Here is a 26,364-nt window from a genome sequence, read left to right on the forward strand (position 1 = left end):
AACAAATAGCAGAAGGCTGGTCAACAATGGGAACGCCAAATGGTGTGTGGTGAATGAGAAAAAGAAAACTAAAACAAGAAGCAGAAGCAAACAACAAGCTAGCTGCTCTGAGCAGGTGAGAAGAAATCCACAATCAAAGGATATTCTCCAAGGCAAGAGGAAGCTCCAAGCCGTCTCTAAGGACTGCTGGAAGAAAAAGGTTGCTGCCTCGTGCAACATCTTCGAGGCTTCACAGATCTGACATGGCTAAAGCAGGGATCAACCAACCAGTTGGTAAACGAGCAGGGGAGACCACCATGAAGGAGGTAATGAGTTGGTCGGGGTGTTGTCTTGAAGGGTTCTGATGTTGTAAGGTATGGTACTGAAGTATTGTGGCCTGGTAAAGATGAAGTGCAAGGCAGCGCTGATCAGTGTATCTGAAAAATGAGGGGAGAGGCCGACTATCCCTAAAAGAATTTCCCCATAATCTCATGGCAGATGGGGCAACAGAAAATGAAGTGTGTCTCTGTCTTGGCCTCCCCCATATCAGAACGCTGGCAGATTTGGTCCTCTCAATCAATATAATGGTTCGTCTAGATGCAGAGCTGATGTGAGCCCACCCTGAAATAGCCCTAGGAGATGTCGGGTGCATGTGACTAACGATGAGAAGGGTATAGAGGACATACAATGATCCCATCCAGAATATCAATACATTGCCCTAGATAGAAGGCCATCCTCAGACAAAGGCCCCCAAGGGATTGACCCAAGTAGTAAGGATATATTGTTTGTAAATGTCCATCCTGATATGCATATTCAGTACCTGTCAAGTCGGGAGGAGATAAGCTGGGACATCCAAAGAGTACTATAAAAGAGAAAGATGGGCAATCTCAATCGCAACCCAACCTAGAAGGAAAAAAGCCTAAGAAAACCAACATTGTGCCCGACCAGAGGAGGCAATGCTCGTAATTGCCTCTGAGAAGCCATAGGCCAGATAAGAATGTATGTGGTGTCCCTTAGACGAGACCGCAAAGCACCAAAGACAATGTACAAACCAGCCTCGGTTGAAGATTGTACTATGTCTTAAAGAATGGGTCCCAAATTCAGCCAAGGGAATATTGTGAGGAGTGGACTGATTGCATTGAATGATGCACCTAAGAAGAAGGGTCTGGACCCACTCCATTGAGACCCTGTTGGACTCCAACAAGGAAGGAACCCAACCAACAAACCCATAGAGCACAGTTAGCCTGATCAAGGTGTCCAAGAGAGTCATCTTCGACATAATGCCTTGGAAGTGATGGTGGAAACACTGTCTCTCCAAAAAGGCTAGGGAACCATACCCTTTGTTGATGCATGGCTGCATGGGAGGTCTCATGCTGAAGCGAGAGCCAGAAAAATTGACCCCTAGATATGTGTATGAACAAATCTCAACCTTCGTGCCACAGAAAAACAAGTGGAGGTGAGAGGTCTTCAGGCTAATGAAAACCATCAACCAAGTCTTACCCGGATCAACAATCAGCTGCTGTAGTGAATCAGCTGATATGACAAGTCACAGTCAAACTTGCATATATTCATTGATGTATATACCCCTCGCAGCAATGTGAATATTTAAATGGTGAAACTTTAAGCCTCACAATGTCAGAAACTACTCGCAGTTGTGGTGTCCAACAAAGTGAAACACTCAACAAAAATATTTTAAAATTTTGAAGTTTAAGCAATCAAATTGCATCACATTTTTATAGTTTTATTTGGGTGAGTAAAATCTTAATTTGCATTTTTTTGAAAAGTTTCAGCAATTTTTTCACCTAAAATCACAAGTGTTTGCAATAACTCATTGTCAAGTTTTCCTTAAAGTCACTGGACAAAACTTTTGAATTCCAATTCTCACAACTTGTACAAGTAATCACAGTGTTTAAACTTTAATCTATTGTTTCACACTTTCAGTTGTAAGATTTTAATCATATAAAAACTGTTTGTGAGAGAATTGCTTTCTAGGTCTTGTGTTTAACCTCCATGAACCGAAAAGATAGTGTCTATTTTATTTTATTTTAGCTGTTTTTTCTCTTAAACAAAAAAACCACTGATGTTGTTACAAAGTATGTATAGCTGTGAATCTTGTTTAGAGTGTACAATTTAGGAGTCGAATTGCAATTTTTGGGAGCTTCCACAGCTAATTTTAAAAGAGGACTATCGTCAAGTGTTGTTGCATTTTCTGTTTTCTCAGAAGAGCCAAATCCAAAAAACAATACAGTATAATTGACTATTTCCAGTCATGGAAAGACATTAATATAAATTCTCAGCAATAAAGCATACCATAAAGTCAATTTTTCATTTAAATTGCTCAGATTCTCTGCAGATTTACCTTTCCATGTGTTCATTTTCTCTATCCAGAAATGTATGTGTTGATTGACAAGCCTTGGCATATAAATCGTTGTTATGCATCTTACGCAATACTACATTTTTTCCAATTAAAACATTCAAACAAATATTCAAAGAGATAGTTTAAGCATAAAAGAGCAGTGATCATCTACGAGTAATGAAACCTACATACCTGTTATCTGCAATTTGCTTTTCTGCCTTCGTTGTTGAAACAGCAAGAGATTCTGCCAAAAGCCTCAGCTTATCTATCTGTAGAATGATTGCATACACATGCACATAGAACTCAATTAGAACATTTTGAGAAAATCCTAAGAATTTAGTTGCAATCTGAAATGTGCATTGCAGAGATATTTTTAAAAGATTAATAACGACAGTCATACAGTATTGAGTTGCTTATGATGGTTAGAATGATATACTGGAAAAGTTTGTGCCCAGCTTATCTTTCTATTATATTTCTCTCCAAATGCTCTCACAGGAAAATATATGAAAGCCTATAAACTCGATGCAATACTGCTGTAATAATTTGATTTTATGCTTGTAGAGAAATAGTATTGCCCTCAAACAACTGCACATGCCAGATTTGGATTTGAAAGATTCACAAATGACAAAAATCAATCACAATTTCCAGTCCTGCTCAGTAGATTCTTTTGCCAACATAAGTAATTGATTATTTCTATCAAGATTAGACTGCATGCTCCCTACATCATTTATAATAATTGATAGCAAAAGGAGATGAAAAAGAATATATTAGTATTATGTTTATAAGGTAATATACAAAGGAGACATTGATTACAATATATTGGGCTGTCATACATATAGAAATTTAAACGGTAAAGTGTCATGAGACATCAATTCATTATAGTTAATTAATTGATAAAGTCTATAACAAGTCCACAGCACTTGACATGCTCTTCTCATAAAATTATCTTCTGAAAAAGATGCTTATCGATAAAATATTTATTTTGCAATTTGTTTATTAACTAGAAGAATATTTATGTTTCCATAAATGCTTGTATATTGCAAAATCAAATATAAAATATTGGTTTCCCTACGAAAATTATATTTTCCATTCCACGAGACTGTAAAATTTAATTAGTGAATGTCTCAATTCTCTGGGCATACATCATATCTTCACAAATAAATTGGTAAAATGAATTTAAATATTCATTAATAACAAGTCTAATTCTTGTTATTTATCAAAACAGTTCACGACTGTGACATCAAACCCCATTTGTAGGATTAAAAATAGAACTGTCCCAACTATAAAAAAATTGTGTCCTGAACCAATCACATGTATTTTTCAAATCGACTGAAAACATAGTTTTAAGCAAAACTCACTATAACTCGATAGACCCAACTTTTGCTTAGATTCAGCAACTCATCTCAAAGATCCCCAACCAAATCTGACCCAACTTTTTTCTGAATTGTTCGTTGCTGATTGCAGATGTTCTAGAGTTGTTTGCAATATTTTTTAAGTTAAATTTCAATAACAGTGATAGTTTGAACTTTGCCAAGAAAAGTAAGCAAATAGATATGATTGTTTTAAAATTAAAATGCAAAATAAACTGATTCATGTGAAAGATAAGAATTCTGATTTATTATGAACAACAATGCATTTATTCAAAATGACAGAACTAGAACACCACAACAAGAATGGGCATACCCGGAAATCCAGCACTCACTCCAAAAAGGGTTTTTATTGATGAAATCAAGATTGAAAAACCCTGAGTTATATCACCAGCAATCTACCACGAGTTGCTGTGCAAGACAAATTAAATGCTGAATAACTCGGCTCCATTTTTTTCCTAAAATCGTGGTGCTTTATTAATGATTATAAAACAAGAAGAGTAATTTTTGGCAAGTTAAAACCATCGCCTGCTTTGTCAACAGAAAAAGAACAAGAACTTATGGCAAACACTTTATAGGTTATTCACTATATCATTGATTCAGTCCATCGGTTTTTACAAATACCAGGTCTGAGAAAAACAATTACACAAGTTGAGGGAAAACAAGTGGAGGAAATCTGATACCACAGGTCTGAGAAAGCCAAACAACGCCAGAGGTCTGAGGAATCTGAGAAAGAGTCGAGACAAATGCCGCCATCAACAGGATTCCTACAATATACTAGGTCAGGATTCCTATAATATGTAATTTTTCATATTTTTTATATAAAAATTTAAATGAATGTTGCAGAGAGTGATCAGATAAAGTATGCAGTGATTAAATATAATTGTAGCTATTTATTTATTTATTTGAATATAAATTAGCTTGTCACTAAATAAATCATTTTGTTACAAGTTTATAATCGAAGTTTGGAGGATATGATATAATAAAATGTTATACTTTTTAGTTTTTATTATAGTTACTGTTACTGTTAATAATCAGTAACAGTTATTAGTTACTGTTAGTACTTCGCAATTGCCATTATATTTTAATATAAGCTTAAATCAGTAATAGTTACTGTTAATAATTTGTCACATTAACTGTCCTCTATTAAAAATTCAATACTCTGTAGCGTAACACCAGTGCTGGGGTATGTCAGGACGGTGGGACGCTGGGACAAGTTTCAGGAAAATGGACCTCATTTTTGGGACAATGGGGGAATGGCCACGTGACGGTGACAAGGGGAGGACGGAGCAGGAAGGGGTGTTGTATATACTATAGTGTACATATAGAACTTGAAATGCTAGTTATGAAATAATGTTTCAATAGAACATAACAAATTAGAATAAATTGAACATAGCGAAATGGCAACATGAACTAGAACAGTTGAACATTCAATATAGTAACATATTTCATACCCAATAGTAATATTCAACAATCAAAATTCAATTAGAAATTCAAGTACCCATCCCAGCGGCGGAATGGCTGCTGAATGCCAGAGGTGGTGGTACTTGGATACTCGAGTACTCAATGTGGGGACGTCCCAAGGACAGGTACTTCGAGGTTTGGGAGGGGGTTCGAGTCCCCGTGTTACACAGTTTATTTGATATCAGACTTGGACAATTTTAGAGACAGGCCTCTTTAATAGAGACAGGCCTCTTTAAAAGTCTGATAAATTTTTATCTAAGTTACTTAAGAAGTTCATACTCATAGTTCAAAATTATAATATAATATATTTGCCTAATATTTAATCTGAACTTATCTAATAATTCTTTATCTTTGGGTTTGAAGACTTGTAGTACCTGTTTGTAACTATGGGAAGAGTCTGGTGGCAGAACAAGGGATCCTTTATGGAAACATGGGATTCAAGGAGCAAAACAAGAAGATGCCCAATGTATCCATTGCCTTAAACACATGACTTCGTGCATAAGCCAATTGAAATATCATCTTGTAAAGATTCCATGCAATGATATTACACCATGTGATAAATGTCCGGAAGAGGCTACACAAGAGGTCTTGACAAGCCTTGAGGCATGTGCACAAAAGGAGCTAGCAAAAAAAGGACATCAGAGGCCATGGCAGCCCCAATGGGGGGTTTCAATTCTACAAGATCACAAAAAGGTACAGAGGATTCTTCTTCCACTGGGCCACACATACAAGGATTGAGAAATGTCAGCGAGTCTTTATCAAACTTTTGGGTTCCCCGTAACACTCATGGTGCTCAACCCAGTTTGTTAGGCATTGCATGGAACAAAGAAATGCATGAGAAGACAAGGGTGGCAGTTGCAAGATTTTGGTTCAGCAATGATATTTCCTTCAATGTTTTATGCAGTCCATATTGCAATCAATTGGTCACTTTGATTTTTGTGTCTAGTAAGGGGTTCAAGTCCCCAACTCATTATGAGGTGAGTGTGTCATTGTTAGACGATGAGGTAAAAGCAATTCATTAGCTTGTGGTAGAGAAAAGAAAAGTTTGGAAACAAAGAGGCTGCACTATTATATTTGATGGGTGGGCAAATGGCAGGAATAGGATGCTCATCAACTTTGTAGTGGCTTCAAGGGGACAGTTAGTATTTCTAAAATTAGTTGATGCCTCTAATAAAGTGAAAAATGCAGAAACTTTGAGCAAAATGTCAGATGAGGTGGTAGTGGTAGTGGGAGTGGCTAATGTCATCCAAATTGTGACTGATAATGCAGTTGTGTATGTGGCAGCCGTTAGACTGGTGATGGAGAGGCATGCCACATTATATATGAGCCCTTATGCTGCCCACTATCTTGACTTTCTCCTTAAGAACCTAGGGAAACTGAGTTGGGCAGAGAAGGTGTTTGAAGAGAGAAGGAATATTGCAAAGTAGAACAATCATACATGGGTCTTGAGTCTTATTAGAGAGTGCACTGGTGGTAAGAATTTTATATGAGCAGGGGTCACACGCTTTGCTACTAATTTTCTCAACTTGCAAAGCATATTGGAAACATTGAACAACCTAAGGCGTATGTTTCTAAGTGTGAAATGGTCAGAGAGTCCTTATGCAAAGAAGCTTGAAGAAAAGAAGGTCGTGACGGTTGTGTTTGATGCTAGATTTGGCATGCTAATTGATGAGATCATCAATGTAAGTTTTCAATTCTTGATTTATTATTTATTATTTAATTTTGAAATATTGCAACTTGCTGATTTTTGTATATTTTTTAACGTCCAGGTGTCAGCACCGTTGGTGAAGGTTCTACAAATCATGGATGGGGATAAAAACCCCATGGACTTTCTATATGAATCCATGAATAGGGCCAAAGAGGCCATTCAACACTTGTATAGGTCAAATGAGACCAAATAGAGACACATATGGAACATAATCGATTGTAGGTGGGACCAACAAGTCCACCAACATATTCATGTAGTTGCCTACTACTTAAACCCCAAGTTCTGTTTCTCCAACAATTTTATAGCAGATCCAAAGGTTGAAATTGGTTTGGACAGATGAATTTGAAGATTGGTTGTTAATTTGGACATTGGAGACCTTGTACTTGAAGAGTTGCAGAACTACAAGAGGGAATAGAGGTCATTTTTGTATTCTCTTGATTGCAAACATAGGAGATACAACCTGAAGCCAAGTAAAAAAGAACATGTGTTTAGTTTTATTATACCATTTATTTCGCTGATTAAGTTTATTGGGATCTTCACCACATTATGAATGGCTTTTTTAAATCCTTGCAAATCTGTGATGGGAAGATTATGGTGCCACAATGACCAATCTACAAAAGCTTGCCATCTGAATTTTATCCCAGCCCTATTGTGCTTCTAGTTGCAAGAGAAACTAGAGTAATTTTGAGAACATACACACAAATAAGAGCAATAGGCTAACTCAGAAGCGCTTGAATGACTTGGTTTATCTATGGTATAACCTTCATTTGCACAAAAAGAAGGTGCAAGGGCAAGTTTCATATGAAGCACTTGACTTAGATGACATTGATCTATCTTCAGTAGATTGGATTGCTCCTCTTGATGGTGAGAAGGCGTATGCGCATGTGGATGATCCTTTATTGACAGATGTGCAACTAGCTAAGTTTGAGATGAGGCAGATGACTAAGATGGAAAAGAGGCAGCACATGACGAAGAACATGAGCTTGTCATCCATCAGAGGCTTCTACTGAGCCTGAGGCACCTACTCAAGTACCTGTTGAGGATGTTACAACTGCAACTACTTCAGCACCACCCACGCAACAGCAGCGATCTTTCTTGAGCTTTACTCATAGATGCAATTTATGATTTTTTCTTTTAGCTTTCAATAATACAAAAACTTGAATTTAATATTTGTTCAAAACTTGTAGTTTTATGGAGTTTGACTTCTATATGTATTCAACTTATTTTTATCTAAATGTTGTACTTGACTTTCAATATATGGTTCTATCACCATGTTAATCTACTAAGTTTTAATTGCTATGAATTATTATTTAACTCAAAACTTCGATTAATATATGGTGGATATCTCAAACCATTTTATGTTCTACAAATTTGGTGTGTATGTGTGTGTTTTTAAGAATATTTTAATAAATTGTATATTTCAAATGTTCAATAAAAGTTTTGATTCATTGTTTCAATTTTTGGTGATTCCAAGATTTTCAAAAGTTGTGTCGGCCAAGATATTGCCACAACCAAATTTGTCAACTATGGACGAAATGAAAATCACAATAAGCTTGGTGTCTGGCTGATTAGGAGGCACCAATATGTTTTATTTGCAATGCTAATTATTACTGAAACTATAGTTGAAAATCTCGGTCTCGGCAATATCTCCATCAATCCAAAAAAAATCTAGGAATCGGCAAAAAAATGGCACTTTTATCGAACATTTGAAAATATATAATTTCTTCAAAATAATCTTAAATTCAAATACACATACCCCAAATTTGTAGTGCACATACTGATTTGACATATCCTCCATATATTAATCGAAGTTTTGACATAAATAGATATAAGTAATAACTTTAATAAGTATTTTTTTTTAATATTGTACGTGTATTACAGTTACAAATTAGTATACAATGTATGTAATACATATTAGTTATTACAAATTAACTCGTATATTTTGTAAGTGTAACTTACATATATTAAAATAATTAATAACATTTTATTTTTTATCGATAAGAGGCCAAAGCCAAGGTTAATTATTTTTATTTTTTGTGATTAATTATTTTGATTATTAGTTAAGCTTGAGTAGATTCGAACCCAAGACCTCCTAATTAAGAGGCTCACAATTTACCATTGTGTTGTAGGCTCTTGCCTTAAAAAAAAATTAATAACATTATATCTATTACAGACTATAGTATTATTTGCTACTACATTTGACTTTCGATTTCGAATGGTGTAGAAACAAAACCCTTAAGTATTAACTAGTGTTATGGGACTCTGCGAGTCGGAGATAGAGACAACCTTTCAGACTAAATTGCCGGTTTGGGTTCGGTTCCAAGTTTGAAGTTCGAAAGCCAGTTCGCAAGTCCAACAAAATTTTGGAAAGGTGTTTGGGTTTGTTTGGGTTCATTAGTACAAAAACATGTAAAAATTATATTTTATATATATATATATATATATATATATATATATATATATATATATATATATATATATATATATATATATATATATATATATATATATATATATATATATATATATATATATATATATATATATATATATATATATATATATATATATACACACACATTTTTATGAAGCATGAGTTAAAATTAGAATGTAGCAAAGTAGCATAAACACATTTAAAGTTTAAACAACAAAAACTTTAAAACACCAACCACACTAAGAACCTAAACACACCATAGAATTCATTGTTTTTATAAAGTTTTAAAGATATCCATGCTTTATTTCGCCATCCAATTCCCTTTGCCTCTCCTCCTCCTTCGTCTTCATTGATCCCTATCTTGCCGCATCCAGTCCCATATATCATACAGTTATTGGAAACAATATATGTAAATACTAAAATTATACCCTTACAGCAATAGCATTTACACAACTAAGTGACCAGAAAATCCAAACAATCCTGTGAATCGAACTAATAGCATCATCAAAAGAATGATATATCGTGTAAATTACAAACAAAAACAAAAAAAACAATTCTTAAGATTCAAAGCAGTGTTAGGAATAGTTAAGTATAAAATTTTCTACCACAGTGATCCTTGTTCCATAAACTATTACAAAAATCAAATCTACACTTCCTGCATTACATATAATATTGAAGAAAGTTGTGTACTATGAAGTATAAAATAGATAGCAGAATGTGAAGAAATCTAAGGGTGTTAAGCAATAACAGAGACTTGATATACAAACCTCATAAGTAAACCTTCATCACAATAATAATAGAATCTCATAAAAATGATTCAGCTTAGCTGCGAGTTCAAACTGGGTTCGAAATTTTCAAAGTCGTTTGCCCGAGTTCGAACCAGATCAAACCAAGAGTGTAAAAATCGCACCCTAGTCAAACCAAGTTCGAACTAGACCTAAACCTCGAACCGGTTCGAACTTTCCTGGGTCCGAGGGGGCTGGGTAGCTAGTCGTGCAACTTAGTTTTCCGAGGCAAATGGTCACTGGACTCAGACTCGGCCAAGTTGTAGCAGAGTCCACATGGACGCACTGAGTCCAAAGACTCACCAAACAAACTGAGTCCTGAGCTCAGGACTCTCACCGGCAGTTGAGGACAAAAAGTGAAAAAAAAATTAAAACAAAGAGTTAAGTTGCCTTTCTTTGGTTTGTATAACATTTATTTAACCTAAAAAGGTCATTCCAACCTTTGCTAATGCTTGTGATAGAAAGGAAAGAGTTAGAGAAGAGTATTGGGGTTTTGAGAGAGAAATTAGCAAATCGGTTGGCTCTCCCATATTGATTTTTGATGGTTTGTGCAACTTTGTAGCTTGCACTTAAGCATTAAGAGGAGCTTAAGGAAGCATTTGAAGGAGGCTTCTACAAACCTTCTTGCATTTCCATTGTTTGTACAAATTTGAAGAGGCAAGCAACAAATTGCATTTCTTTGTGTTGTTTTTTTACATTCATAATTTTAACTTTCCATTTTGTTTACATTTGTTTTAGACTCTACTTCTAGTATCTACTATTTAGATTTATTCTAATTTATCTTAGTTTGGTTTCTTCATCGCCTTCGTGGGTTTGCTGATATGGCTAGAGACCATGATCATTACTCCTATTTAGCTTACCGCTCTTCGGTTTCCATGGCAGCTGCTTAGTCTGGTGCTCGAGCGCGATGTTGGTAAGCACAGGTCTCTTCTTTGTTGAGTTCGATTGGTATTGATATTGATCATCTCCCCCCTTTTCAGTTTTCTTTGGATGCCCCTGCTCATCTTCTCCCTTCTCGGCAAGAGTTGAATGAGCATGTTCATCTTGATATTTATAGACGTTACATTACTGCTACCTGAGTTAACCCTCCTGGTGGGTTACGCCCATGGATGTCATTTTATGCGACACTTTTTGGAGATCTTAGATGGGATTATTGCCCGGCCTAGCTATCTCTCACAACATTGATCTCATGCCTTACGGATCTCTTTAAGTTCTTTCAGAGTTGGTTCCAACCATTTTCGAGCTCAGTCGGATCATCATATTGATAGGGAGGAGCGGACCTATTTATTCTGTTCTTTAGGGGAGGTGGAGGATGAGGCTCACTTTCTTTTTCGATGCCCCATTTATTATGAGATCAGAGAGAGGTTATTTTGTTTTTTCAAAGAGTGCTTCTCTCTCTATGATTTCTTCAACTATTATGATCAGAGATGCCTTGCACTATATCTACATGAGGCCACTATGCTCCGAGATAGAATGATTCAGACTCTACTTCCACACCGGCACTCATCTACTCAGCTCATTACTGCCTTTTTTACACCTTTATCCCCCTTGCGTGGTGTGGAAAGGCCCTCTAGCTCTATTCGGCCTAGTGAGCTTTTTAGATGCATCAGATCCCGTTCTGCTTATAGGCACCAACGACACTCTTCTGGGACAAGTCGGAGACAATGTAGTACCTCTACGCATCGATATGGGTATCATTCTGTGACTGATTTTTTTTTGCCCAAGAAAGCCTCCTAGTGCTTTCTATTGCTTGTATTTGTTTGTTGTTGTTGCTTTTCTTCGGACACCTTTGTGTGCTCCTGCTGGCTTCAGCCCTACTTTCTTGTAATCTTTCAGTCCCATATACCTCTTTTTGGTCTTTTGTTGGACATTAATATCATTATCTTATCTTATCTTAATGACAAACTTGATAAGTAAGAAGGCCATAAAGTTTAAAAACCTGATTTGATGCTAACTTTTCTCTATTTATAATATTATCATATTGCAGCAGCAAACACATTAGCATCATGCCTCAGGGTGAGCCTTGTGGAAATGGAACTAGGGTTGCATGTAACCCTAATGCAAACCTAGCTACAATAGCAAGGGATAGGGCTTGGAAACATGCCATCGCGGGCCACAAAAAAGGATTTGTTACATGCTGGCATTGCGGTGTAATATATAACGAGGGAGGCATAAATAGATTGAAATATCACCTAGCACATATACCTAGGCATGATGCTAAAAAATGCAAAGAAGTACCCCATAATGTTATGCGAGACATGCAAGCTCTTCTAGAGGAAAAAATGGAGAAAAAAGAATTGAAAAAGAAGCAACAAGATGAAATGGCACAACTAGCCCAACAGGTATCTTCTAGTTTTCGCTCTCCATTATCCCCTACTCCACCTACTGCTGCTACTGCTTCTACAAGTGTGACCATTGGGCCTCGCATTCGTAAGCAAAGATCGACACTTGATTCCATCTTTGTTCCATGTACGGCTCTAAGTGCACAAACATCACTTGAGAGCATAGGTTGGAGCAAGGAGAAGCATAATAATGCAAAATTGGCACTTGGAGACTTCTTCATCTACAACAAGATTTCATTCAATGCAGCAAGGTACTTATTTATTTAAATTTTAATTTATGTCTTACTTCTCTTGCTTTCAACTTTCAAGAGACAATAATATGCTTATTTTGTTTATTTTTTAATTTGTTTTCAAATTTAATAGTAATAATATAATATACTAATTTGTTTAACTTTTATCTAATTTGTTTTAGGTCCCCTTATTGGCAATTTGCAATTGATGTTATTGTTTGTGGTCCAGGGTTCAAAGCCCCAAGTGCTAACGAGCTAAGAGGCCCTATTTTGACCCAAAGGGTGGCTGATGTAGAAGGTGCAATCAAGGTGCAGCGTGGGGTGTGAAAGACAAAGGGTTGCACCATCATGACTGATGGTTGGACTAATAGGAGTAGAACACTCCTCAACTTTCTTGTCTCCTCATCAGGTAATTGTAGACATTAAAAATTTAGAAGTAGACCTTGTACTTAAGTGATTAAGTTTATAAATTATGAATTTATGATTGATCATTGATCATTATACTAATTTGTTTATTTTTCTTCAGGTGAAATGGTTTATTTGAAATCAATTGATACCTTAGAAAAAACAAATAATATTGAATATCTTTGTGAGGTAATGGATGAAGTGATAAAGGACGTGGGTGAGGAGAATGTGGTGCAGATAGTTACAGATAATGCAGCAAATTATTTTGTTGCAGGAAAACTTCTTATAGAGAGACACCCTCACTTATTTTGGACCTCTTCTGTTGCTCACTACATTGACGTCACATTAGAGGATCTTAGTAAACTCCCTTGGATAAAAGCAATTATAGAGCAAGGAAGGAGTGTATGCAAATTCATATATAATCATACATGGGTCCTCAACCTCATGAGGAAATACACTAACCAAAATGAGTTGTCTCGTCCAGGGGTCACTAAATTTGCAACCGATTTTCTCATATTGCAATTTTTGCTTGATTCAAAAGGAGGTTTGAGACGTATGTTTGTAAGTGAGGAGTGGATTGCATCATTATATACAAAGACCACTGCAAGGACTGGTACAGCTGATCGCATTTTTTATGAGGCTTCCTTTTGGACACCGATCGCTAATATTGTGAAGATAATTTTCCTTTTTGTCCTCATTTCAACTTTTTTGTTTATGAAATTATGTTATAAATTATTGTTCATTTTTTAAAGAAAAAAATTAATGCTGATTGTTTCTCTTCCAACTCTCATAATAATTGTAGTTCATAAAGTTGTTTGTTGTTCTCCTATGAACTACTGATGGAGAGAAGCCCTCAATGGGATACATTTATAAGAGCATGGATAGGGTGAAGGAGGCCATTCGCTCTTTTTTGCAGGGAATCGAGATAAGTATAGGCCTATATGGGACGTTATTGATAGACGTTGGAATAATCTATTTCACAGGCCTATACATGCAGCAGCTTACTTTCTTAATTCAGCATACCAATTCTAGCCACATTTCAAGGCTGATGATGAGGTGTGGAGTGGCCTCTATGATGTAGGAAGAATGTCCCCTGATTCAAGAGTTGGAACAATTGCAGTCAGTGAGATTGAGTTGTTTAAGAAAGCTCAAGGGGACTTATTTGCACGAGAGTTGTGCAAGAAAAATAGGACAAAATTGATGTCTGGTAAAAATCTATGATTCTACATCCAAATTTCTAATTCTATTACCATTTTAATTTGATAAAGTCAAAGTTATTGAATTGATTTAAAATTTTCTTGTTTCAAATGCATGGTAGGAGATGTTTGGCACTAAGGTGCCAAATTTACAGAGGATTGTGGTTCACATCTTGAGCCATCCATCCAATGCATCAGGATGTGAACATAATTGGATTCTATTCAAGCATATACACTCAAAGAAGCGCAATAGGTTGGTAGTGCAAAAAATGAATGATATTGTCTTTGTTCACAACAACCTTCACCTTCACCATAGACAAATCCTGGGCATCAATACATCACCAATTATATTAGAGAATGTTGATCCACATGCAGAGTGGAAGAAAGAGATTGTTGATCATGTCTTCAGTGATGAAGACATCGAGTGGGTTGATCAGGTGGATCAGGAGGCTGAGGCAGTAGTGATGGCAATTGAAGAGGCTAGAGCGCGAGGAGAAAGAGTGCAGGATCCTGAGGCTAGGAGTGATGGATCCGAGTCTGATGATGAGGATTACGTGGGTGAGTATGAGGATGAGGAAAACGATGAGGTTCAACCTCAGACAAAGGGAGAGAGGATAGCTCTACAGTCTTCCATGACTTATCTTAGGCGTACTCGTAGGAGGATATTGGCTATTATGAGCCTTAGTCTTCTACTGTTCTACACTCTAATTGTTATTTTGATATATGTTTTGAACCTTCCATACCATGGATTTTGTAATTCATGAATATTGTAGACATTAACATTGCAATGACACCATGTTTATCACTCTATATGATGTTATTCAGTTTTTTTTCCTTCATAAATTTGCTTTTATACTTTTGTGATCTAAGCAAAATTGTGTATGTGCATTAAGTAGCTTCTACTTATCTCAATTATTGTGTATTTGATGTTAATTGACTAAATGATGCATGAAAAAATCTTAAAATCCTTGAAAATCTTTGAATTTCATGAGTTTTTCAATTTTCCGAGTCTAGTCGCCAAGTCCGAGTCCGAGTCCGATTTTGACTTTCCGAGTCAAAGGCAAGTCCGGGTCCCGTAACTATGATATGAATGTAACGATAATGTGTCATGTCCCTATATTTATAAGATTTAATAATAAATAAATAAATAATAGAATGTATGATATAATTTATTATTATTATATAAATATAATGGATAAATAGAATAAATTAGTAATTAATTAAAATATATTAAATGAGTAATTATTGAGATATAAGTCATCCCCTTTAATTTATTCATAATAAAATGTTAAAGTAGTAACTTCCAAATTTTAAGTCTTTCCATAGATCCATAACCTAGATTCTAAACTGAAAATTGATGATACTTTTGTCATCATGGTGATGTCTATAATGTAGCAGGCAAACCGACAATCCCCTCCTAAAAATTAGGGATCCTCCCTAAAACATAGAAAATGCATCACAAGCCTCTAAAACGGTCCCTAAGGTCTCCTAACTTGTTTCGGTTAACTCCTAGTCAAACCTTATAAAATAGAAGATTGCCTCAAACTGTCTAAAACGGATTGTAAAGCTCCCTTCTAAGCTCCACCAACCCCTAGTTTGGTCCCCAAACAATTCTACAACCCTATAGGAACACCTGATTATAGGCCAACCTCTGTTGTACTCTAAACTCTCTAAGGAAGGGACATTACAATCCTCCCTTACCGAGATAGCCTGCCCTCAAGAAAACACCAAACAACCTACTACTCCACTCCAATTAAAATGCCCATGAAGCAGCATATTGGAATCCAAGTAAAATTTGTAGCAAGAAAATCAATACCCCTACCCCAAAACAAAATATAGAACCCGTTATATGAGATGCTAAAGAAGTATCTCAACCAATCACCATAAAACCTTTCATGTATATAGAACATCAAAATAATCAAAATGAACTCCCACATGCCAAGAAACCAAGACAAATGGGCATTATGCCTCAATGTCATAACTATTTTCCGCAACATGGATGATAACAAACATTCCATCAAACCAATGCTAATCAAATATTATCCAAAAGTTTAGAAATACCCCTCGGTGTTCTCAAACTAAATTGTTGATATAGTCAATGCAAAATCAAGAAGTGCTATATGATTTCAAGTAAGACAGCCACTAGCCCATAAGGAATCAAAGACTATGAAGCTCCCATTCAACAAAGATATCATTGTCATATCAAAAGAAATGTGTGACAAACTCAAAAATGAGGTATGCATGCCATCTTGCTCAAAAACTCTAGAATGACTAACCCACTAAGAGAGACATCAACAAAATCACTATCACCATCATGAGAATGATCAAGTACCGCAATTGGAAACTTTGGATTAGGAAACTCATCTCTCCCCTCATAAAATGAATGGTTAATGTCACAAGCAAGTTGAAGCTGAAGCTTGGTTTATTGAGCCACAACATTAGCTTGCTTAACTCTTCCCAACTATTTTGTATTCAAAACTTGGTCATGTTGTACAACAGTTATATAAAAATGTATAAACTCAGTCCGAAGACAATAGACATCATCAAAATTATCATGTACCATACTTGCCTCTTGCAGTCCATCAATACAAGCAACAGTACCATTACTTTCTTCATAACTATTAGTGGCAATGTTATGAGAAAGAGAGAATATCACTGTTGTAACCAAATTAAAAGTTAGGACTCAATTCAACCTCTATCTTTTTGCCCATGCGATCTTCATTAACCTGCTCAACTTGTATACATTCTTCCCTTGGAAGAAATATCTAGCTAAAGTGAGTTTCTCTTTGTTATCTTGTTTGTTCCATGAATTTGCAACGATCTTTGACTTCTTGCAACTATTGTTTTTTCTTGGGCAGCAAGTGCCTTAGCTTTCATTACTCTTTATCTCCACTTATTGCACATATCCCACACCTTTTCAATGTCACACATGTTAACATACAAAAAGTTTGAACTTATGTAACTTATATCCTCATCAATGGGAGATATTGAAGTGTTGTCACCAATAAGGGTGAAGAAAGATTGCATAATATGTGCTGAAACTACCACAGGTCCACCACCTGAAAGTGCCTTCAGCACAACCTTCTTATCATTAGCCAATAACTCCAACTCCATCCCCATGAAATCCTTCATATACCTGCCAAGAGACTATAGCCAATAAATGCCTACCACTGCATCAATCTCACCAAATGACTGTAACCATTGAATGCCCAAAACTACATCAATCTCACCAAGACCTAGAATATATAAATTATCATTCAGGGCGTAATCCCACATCTATATGCTAAGTTGTGGGACCCTCTTTGTACATTTCATAGATAACTCATCTACAATTGTCACACAAAAACTTGGAAAATCCTCCATTTGCAAACCATGCCTAGCGACCAAGGCAAGTCGCCACTGTCAACAAGGCAAGTCATAGGTTGTCCCTTAATCACTCTCATTAGGCAAAACTGATGGATTCTAGAGACTCCTAAGTCTTGCAAGATTATAACATTGAATGTGGTAAATGCATCATTTTCCCCCAACTCCACCCACAGAGTCTCCTTCTTGACCTCACTAATGTTGCCCTCAAAGTCTGTATCTTGAATATGCTCATCTTCCAACTCTGAACGAACCTTAGTGAGTTGTGCCTTACCTTCCCAATGCATTGATGTCTAGGCTCCCAAGGCTACTCACATGAGAAGCATAGCTTCTTCCTTCTCAACTTATTATGGGTCTCCTGATCCGTCTTGGGAGGGGTGGTACACTACTACTATGTAGAAGACCTCCAAAAAGGCTTGGGACTTCCAAAAAATAGTTTATTCAAATAATGAGTTTGTGATGGTAAGATATTAAGGTATAAGGTACTCTAAATAGCCTCCTGCAAAGTCCTAGGCTTAAGAGCCTGTACCTATCATGGAGACCCTCGAATAACATCACCGCATATCTATCAGGCATCTCTAGAACCATAACAGCAATGTGTTGAAACTCATTAAAATATGTTTCAAGGTGTTCGATTTATTGCATCAATGCTAAGTCCCTGTGGTACAACTCAATATGCTTAAAATCAAAACTGGCAATCAATCATTCAGTGACTCCCGTGTAAGGAAGAATAAGTCCATAGTTTTGGGTAACAAAACCATAATGCCACCAACTGTAAGCTACACCATCTAAATGTAATGCTACAAACTAAATAGCCTCATCCTCAAGCATTGACTTAAGCGAAGGTTAGACATCAAGCTTGTGCACCTAATTTCATGCATTGATATGTCCATTCCCGTCAAAGTAAGATAAAGTAAGCTTGCTAGTAGCTTACTCGACCACACCATTATGCTATTGTCTAGGCCTCATATCACCACGATTACTAATGATGTCTCTATATTGTGCACTATACTAATGAAGCTCGAGAACAAGTGACCACTAATCTGTAATAACCCCAACGGATTATTGTCTCTTTTAGCACCAAAACTCAATACTTCAAGTGTTCGTCGTTTCGTCAAACAGTTAGCCAACAACCTTCGATACAACCGTAATCATCCTGCTGACTCACTCTCTGTAACGTTCGTTGGCATTTCACAAGCTGGAAACTGGCGATGTAATTAAAAATGCCCACACTGCTCCTATTGACTTGTCCACACGGCTGGCAAAGAGAGGAATCATTGTTGGATCTTCAATTGGGAATGAAGGGTTAATAAATTGTCTCTGGGCACACATTTGCAAATCCGCTGCCTCTGTTATTTGGTTGCCCTAGCTCTATAAGCATTCAAAATGAGACTAAACTCTACTGTCCACTCCCTTCAATGTGCATCCTGGAATCACAACTGAGTCTGCGGTCCAACCCTTCTTCGCGATTTGCGATATATCTCATGGACGCCCAAATTCTATTGTTATCGCTACTTCAAATGCGTATAATCTCTCTGTCATACGGAGTTTCTCTTAGCTATTCATCCATTACTTTTTTCAGCCTGGTCACCATATTTCTTGATGCCTGAAAGTGTGATTGGAAACCCGACCATGAGTATTCTGAATCGATTCGTTGTTTGCTAGTATACCCGTGCTGTCAATATGTGAATCTGCAGAATACATTACGCATCTTAATAACTATTCGCTATTCCCTGCCAAGAGTAATGCGTGCACGTTTTTATTCATTCGCTGAAAGTGGGTTCCGGCACTTGCAATCGCTTCATCTTCCGATACTCACCCGCCCTTCAATGACCTTGACGGATTAACTCTCTCGGCCTGATCCAAACCTTTATCTTGTGCCAAACGGACACCGCTCTCAGCCGAAAGTAATGGTTTTGTGTTGCGTATTCCAATTCTGCGGCGGTAATCTTAGACTGAGATCTTCATACCGCCCAGTCACCTTACTTCGGTCTTCTCTTGCTCACGTCGCTGGCAGTGGCTTGTATAGTTGAGACAGCGGTTACTACTGACGAATTTCCAAATGCTGAAGCGATGGCCTGTAGTCGTATATACAATTCGCACTTTTCAGTTTCCTCGAACAATGACTGAAATGCGTGAGAGGAAAGGCGTCTAGCATTTGCTGCTGCCGAGTGGAATCATTTCGATGTGCAATAGTGATGTCTAATTTACCAATACTGGTCGCTCAAATGCCAAACTGGAGTTTGACTTCAATACAAAAGACTTGCTTGCATGTGAATGAGTCACTGCTGGGAATCACCTTAAAAACCCGAACCCTCCTATATGTTGGCCAGAATCGACTCATTCAAATCGAACCCTTTCTGAAAACTCACCTTTAATACAAAGAACGCTACGAATCCACAGTTCTGCTCTTGAGTCTTCAATTCTGAATTGAATCCTTCAAAGAATAGTGATGCGAGAACCCCAAAATTGGCCCTAAGCCACAAATAATTGCCCTGATGAAATGACTGAATGTCACCTCCAATCTGCAATAATTCAGATGATATTTCACACCCTCAAAATTGCGTACCTATTGAGAGTTTTCGTTCTCAATGGCCAGTTGTGACAATTGCAGAAACCCTAGGTTCCACAATGCACCTGTGATTGAATCACAATCTGAAAACAAAAGAGATAAACAACTGCCTGATTCGAATGGAGCCCCGGGGTGCCTATTTATTCTTTTCTCTCCATCTTTCTCCAGAGACTTCTAGAACATTTTTTATTTTATCTCTTAAGTGACTTTATTAAATATTTTTATAATCCAAGTCACTTTATTAAATTAATTAAATATAAAGTTACCTTTTAATATTTATTTATTTGATAACTTTATAAATAATTAACTTAATATCACTTATTTATTTAATTAAAATAATTAATTTGTCGTCCTTATAAAATATTCATTACTTTGGACAACCAGATTAATTAAATTAATTAAATCGATCTGTCACCAAAAAATGGGGACATGACATAATCACTAGCTGCCGTGAAAAGAACCTGAAACTCCACACTCTCAAGTTGAACAACTGGTGATGGCTCCTCTCTAGGTGGAAAATGGGCCCACATAAGTCTGTCAGTTGTCTTGGTATGTGTTCTACTTTGCAGAGGAGTATCAAATGCACTATCCAATAAGGATGGACCTCTACAACTCCTGTAACTCCTTGCAACTAATACTGAGCTGCCCTGACTGTCATGCCTATCACTAGGTCCATTCAAATCCAATCTGTCAAGAGCTACACTTATCCTCTCTAAGGTCTATGCATTCAACTGGTGTGTATTAATGAGAGCTCTAAATAACCCATGATCTCAATCATCCTGCTAATTTTGTCTCTCCCTCTAATGAGGACTCTTATAACCCTCATGCACACCACTATAGCTGCACCCACTAGAATACCTGTATCAAAATTTCAATTGTTCTTGTGCTCTACTGTGAGTATAATATCTATATGGCCCAATCCTTTTAGGATGCATAGAAATAACCAAAATAACCTTAGACTAGTAAGATCATGCTCTGATACTACTATAACATACCCAACCAAATCTACCTCAGTTTTTCCCAGATTATTCTGTTACTGATTGGAGATGATCTTGAGTTGTTTTAATTGTTTTTAAATTTCAATGTCAGTGATAGTTTGAACTTTGTTGGGCAAAGTATGAAAATACATATGATTTTTTAACTTAAAATGCAAAATAATCTGGCTGATATGAAAATCAGAATTCTGATTTATTATGAACAGCATTGCATTTATTCAAAATGAGAGAAATAGAACACCACAAGAAGAATAGGCATGCCCGGAAATCCAATGCTCCCTCCTAGAAGGGATTTTATTGCAAAAATCACAATAAGAATGGTGTCCAGCTGACACGTGGTGCCAATATGTTGTATCTGCAATGCTAATAATTACTGCAACCAAATACGACGAAATCTCTAAATCCTACGCCTGACCTGTAGGCAAGATCACCCTGCCAACTGACAAACTCTCATTGTGCATCACAATGATCCATCATAGTTTCCTGCTATCTGAAAGAGCCTGACAATGATTTGTCAATATTCCTAATCAAGAAATTGAGGCACAAACTCCAATGCCTAATCCAGGGTGTACAGTTATAGGAGAATGGAAAAGACCCTAGGAAAGGTTACAGCTAGTAGAGATGATTCCAGCCTTCTGAGATCTGTCCCAAAACACCTTCTAACAGCTGCAAACTCAATCTAGACTGCTGCTGCACCTGAAAAATGAAGACAATCTGCCCAATGAAATTCACTTTCCCAGGAATGTTGCGATTTTATCCAACCTCTCATCTTAAGGGAGTTTTTGTTCCCAGAAGCTTCAGTTATTCGCTCAAACTCTTCCTCTAAGCTCAAACTCAACTTCTTACATGTACAAATGAATGCTTGGGAACCCAAATGAAACCCCTCAATGTTTTCTATTGGCCTGCAAACCTCATCTGACCACTATAGGGTTTCCCTCTTTCTTTCAATAAATTGTATTTGAATTTATTCCTTTCCTAAAGAGTTTAACCCATTCGAGGGTCTTCTTCCTCATTAAACAATTGATCACTTTTTTAAAACAACTTTATTCGATCTAGGAATGCATGCCAACGGAGGTCTTATTGATATTTTATTATTTCCATAAAGTCATCCCCTATAATTTATTCATAATAAAATATTGAAGTAATAACTTCAATATTTCAAATTTATACATAGATCTATCACCTAGACTCCACACGATGCTCATGTCATCCCAATAATGCCAAATATAGCAAGCAAACTGACAGTCCCGTCCCAAAAATTAGGGGCCCTCCCTTAAAAATAGGAAGTGTAACCAAAGCCTCCAAAATGAGCCCTGAGGCCTCCTGATGTATTTTTGTCAACTTCCAATCAATCCTTTAAAAACAGGAGATGGTTCCAAACTGTCTAAAATGGTTTGTAAAGCTCCCTGCTAAGCTCCACATCCCTTGGTTGGGTTCCCTAACCACTCTGCTGACCTACGAGAACCCCTAATAATAGGCCAACCTTTATTGTAGTTTGAATTGCCCAAGGAAGGGACATTACATCATCAGAACTTGAAAAAGTAAAAAACATCATTCAAAAACATAAATTCCACACAAGAAAATTACACAACATATAAAATGAGTCCACGGAATGTGGGGAACTGTTTTCTATAAGATTTGATTTTTTTTAAAGTCAAACACTGCATCATGTTCTAGACATGAATAAAATAAGCACCACAATGTGCTCTCAACATGAATAAAATAAGTAATCATATGATAAGAATCTCATGAAGATTACAAATGGTCATCAAAAACTACAATCCCATGCCAGTTACAACATTTATAAATCTCCCTCCATCAGCCTCAACCATAATGTCATCTTATCCAACACCAACTATTTCTACCTTTTGAAAACCTTCCTTTACTAAGTTTTTGAAATCAACAATCTTGTCTTCTATGAAATGGACTTCATATCTTGGATGATCTAGTTGCCATTCTCGCCCGTGCCACCCAAGCCAACTTCCACATGTTTATCCAATCACTCTACCTTCTTTTGGAGAAAATGACAATTTTATTGCTCAAACCTTAACCCATTTTGGTGCTTTTGTGTTAACTTGTTGCGCTTCTTTGTGTGAGTGGCATTAAACAAGCTCTAGGTGCACTTACATTCACAAGTTCTGCAAGGTTGAAATAAAATTTAAACGGGTAGCTTTTGAAGATTTGGATTTCTTGAGCCTTGATCTTCCCACCAATCACATGCAAAGACGAAACTCACAAGCTTGTGGGTGACCAATAAATGCACTCGTTAAACATTTGAAGTGAAGATTGAGATTTTTCATTGCCTAGTGTTTTGATGATTCTTCCTTGGATAGCTAGTGACAAAGAGAAAATCCTACTCTGTGTGCTTGTATCTTCGTGAATATAATAATGAGGTTGTTGTCTTCTTCCTTGAACACCATCCTATTAATGTTTCTTGCAAAACCATCCATAACTTCTTCACCAGTCAAAGTCTTATTGTAAAGCAAGTATGAGTTAAATTTATCACTATATGCACATGTTGGTGGTGTTGACTATTCCAACTTTAATAAAGAATATTTTTAACGGGTTTGAAATATATGGTATGTCTCCTTAACACTTTTAGACGGCCTCCTCAACTTTGTCCATGGCCTTATACAAGTATCCATTTTCGCTCCCCATCGAACAAGCATATAACCCTAAGTATAGTCTTTAACACCTACACAAAAAATAAATTCCACAATTAAATAAAGAATAATATCTAATAATTAAAATTTTGAAACATGAAATTGATGCGTCAAATTTAAAATATAAACAATAGTTTGAAGTATCATCAATGATCTTATTAGCAAATTCGATGAAGAAATCAACAAAAAAATTCTGCACAATGCTTTCGCTATTTACTTCTTTATATAAGACAAATGTACCCATTGTTGGTTCACACACATCATCTCAAAGGTGTTAGCAAACCATAAATGATTTATAAAGAGATAATCACAATCCAATAGTCACTTACACAAGCCCCTTCCCTTTGGTTTGATCACTCATCAAACTAAGCACAATATTATTGTTTATATATGATTTATCTTATTTATCTTATCACCACAAAGTTCATCCTCTAAATTATTTTAATTTCTCCAATAGAAGATCAAGGCAATGTGTATTGCATGGGCTCCAAAAAACCATTAGTTACCTCTTCACAAGTAGAATTGATCCCACCATAAAGGCTACTACATTATCCCTCACAACTTCAACCATGCTTTTATATCAACTACTTACACAAACATCATAATTTGACTCAAATTAATAGCATTCTTTAATTTGTTATATGCATAGATGCAACTCAAGAACATCACCTATACAGTTGAAATGTGTGTGATTTCTTCCACTCATCAACCCATCTAATAATATAGTGCATCCACTATTGCTTTAGCATATCTTTAACTCATCCACAATTGTCTTTTAGTTTCTTATAACTTTCCAAAGTAGTAGCCTGCTTAAGTGTTGTGGACTAGACACCTTGATCCCTTTCCTTACAAAAATTAAAATTGTGAACAAATTATCTTGATATGGATCTATTCAACAAGAGAATTCATGCCATGCTTGCTTCTTCATACTTTCATTCAAATTTGCACCATCAAACGGAAGGTGTTTTACAAAAAATAGAATACAAAAACTGATCACCAAGATATTAGATACAAACAAGAGAAGTATCCTTAAATAGTCTAAGCAAGTTGTATAATCAATGAACCAATCCTTCTTATGAATGAAACCTTACAATTCTCTAGAATATATGTGCCACAGAAAAGACTTTGATTGATTTTTTGGTCATCTGGCCACTAAAGTTTTAGAAAACTCACTCCTCCTTAGAATGTTTTATTTCATGAGTCTTTTGTGGAGGCCCTCCCAAGTTATATTGCTTTTCAACCAACCTCTTCCTATAGTACTTCATACGACATATGATTTTTTCATATTCTTGAAAGTATCTTGACTAGTCCACTTGCCTTTTCCCTCATCCTTTAGGTCCAAAGCGCTGCAAGAACTTGGTGCACAAATTAACTTCAAGTCAACAGTTATAAATGTGATGAGTATCTCAATGGAATACTCATATGGCCATGGTTTACACTTTTCAGCATTTTGAACACCATATTTTCTTCCATCTTATAACCTACAACTTCCAGTTGATGACAAATATCTTTGATCTTTATCAAATGATCTTGCAAAGATGCCTTCTCATCCATCATGGCTAAGAAAAAAGTTACTTTTAAGGGAAAAGTCCTACCATTACCTAACATTTTGTCTAGATGTTGCACATGCCTCTATACACCAGGAGATATTTTGCCTATTTGAACCTCTAGAAGCATTTCATATGTTACTAGTAACTTGATCAACATTACACCTACTTGATCACACTCATCAAAACTTGTCTTGGTCTTCACTGATGACCATTAGTTGAGTTTCAATGTTGACGATGGACTATCAGGGCATTTGTAAAATGCCGTGAGCATACAATGTTTCCAAGTGTCGTAATTATTGCTAGTTAAGCATTGGCTGCCTTGCAACAAGATGTTAGATAATGAAGCCACCCTTCCAGAAATTTAAAATTATGGAAAATAAAAAATCTAGTAGCTGTCTTGCAAAAAAAACACATAATTTTTTAGGACAAAATTGTGATAACACTAGGCAGAAATCAACACCCATGAATTCAGTAGAACTTGGTGCACAAATCAACTTCATGTCAACAGTTATAAATGTGATGAGTATCTCAATGGAATATTCATATGGCTATGGTTTACACTTTTCAGCATTTTAAACACCATATTTTCTTCCACCTTATAACCTAAAGCTTCCAATTGATGACAAATATCTTTGATCTTTATCAAGTGATCTTGCAAAGATGCTTTCTCATCCATCATGGCTGAGAAAATAGTTACTTTTAAGGGAAAAGTCCTAAAATTACCTAACGTTTTGTCTAGATATTGCACGTGCCTCCATACACCAGTAGATATTTTGCCCATTTGAACCTCCAGAAGCATTTCATATGTTACTAGTAACTTGATCAACATTACACCTACTTGATCACACTCGTCAAAACTTGTATTGGTCTTTACTGATGACCATTAGTTGAGCTTCAATGTTGATGATGGACTATCAAGGCATTTGTAAAACACCGTGAGCATGCAATGTTTCAA

The 26,364-nt window shown here is 36.3% G+C and overlaps 1 protein-coding gene across 1 annotated transcript in view; it reads right to left on the reverse strand.

Moving 5' to 3' along the window:
- Positions 1–26,364, reverse strand: part of LOC149577313 (uncharacterized) — a 200,440-nt gene that overhangs the window by 61,416 nt on the left and 112,660 nt on the right. Inside the window, exon 9 of the mRNA XM_089823391.1 lies at positions 2,528–2,604. Coding sequence (XP_089679517.1) covers positions 2,528–2,604 — 77 coding nt within the window. The remainder of the gene's footprint in view (positions 1–2,527; positions 2,605–26,364) is intronic.

The sequence above is a fragment of the Cupressus sempervirens genome, chromosome 1 (genome assembly GCF_028749045.1).
Source record: "Cupressus sempervirens isolate cs-2001-9-10 chromosome 1, ASM2874904v1, whole genome shotgun sequence".
In the NCBI taxonomy this organism is placed as follows: Eukaryota; Viridiplantae; Streptophyta; class Pinopsida; order Cupressales; family Cupressaceae; genus Cupressus; species Cupressus sempervirens.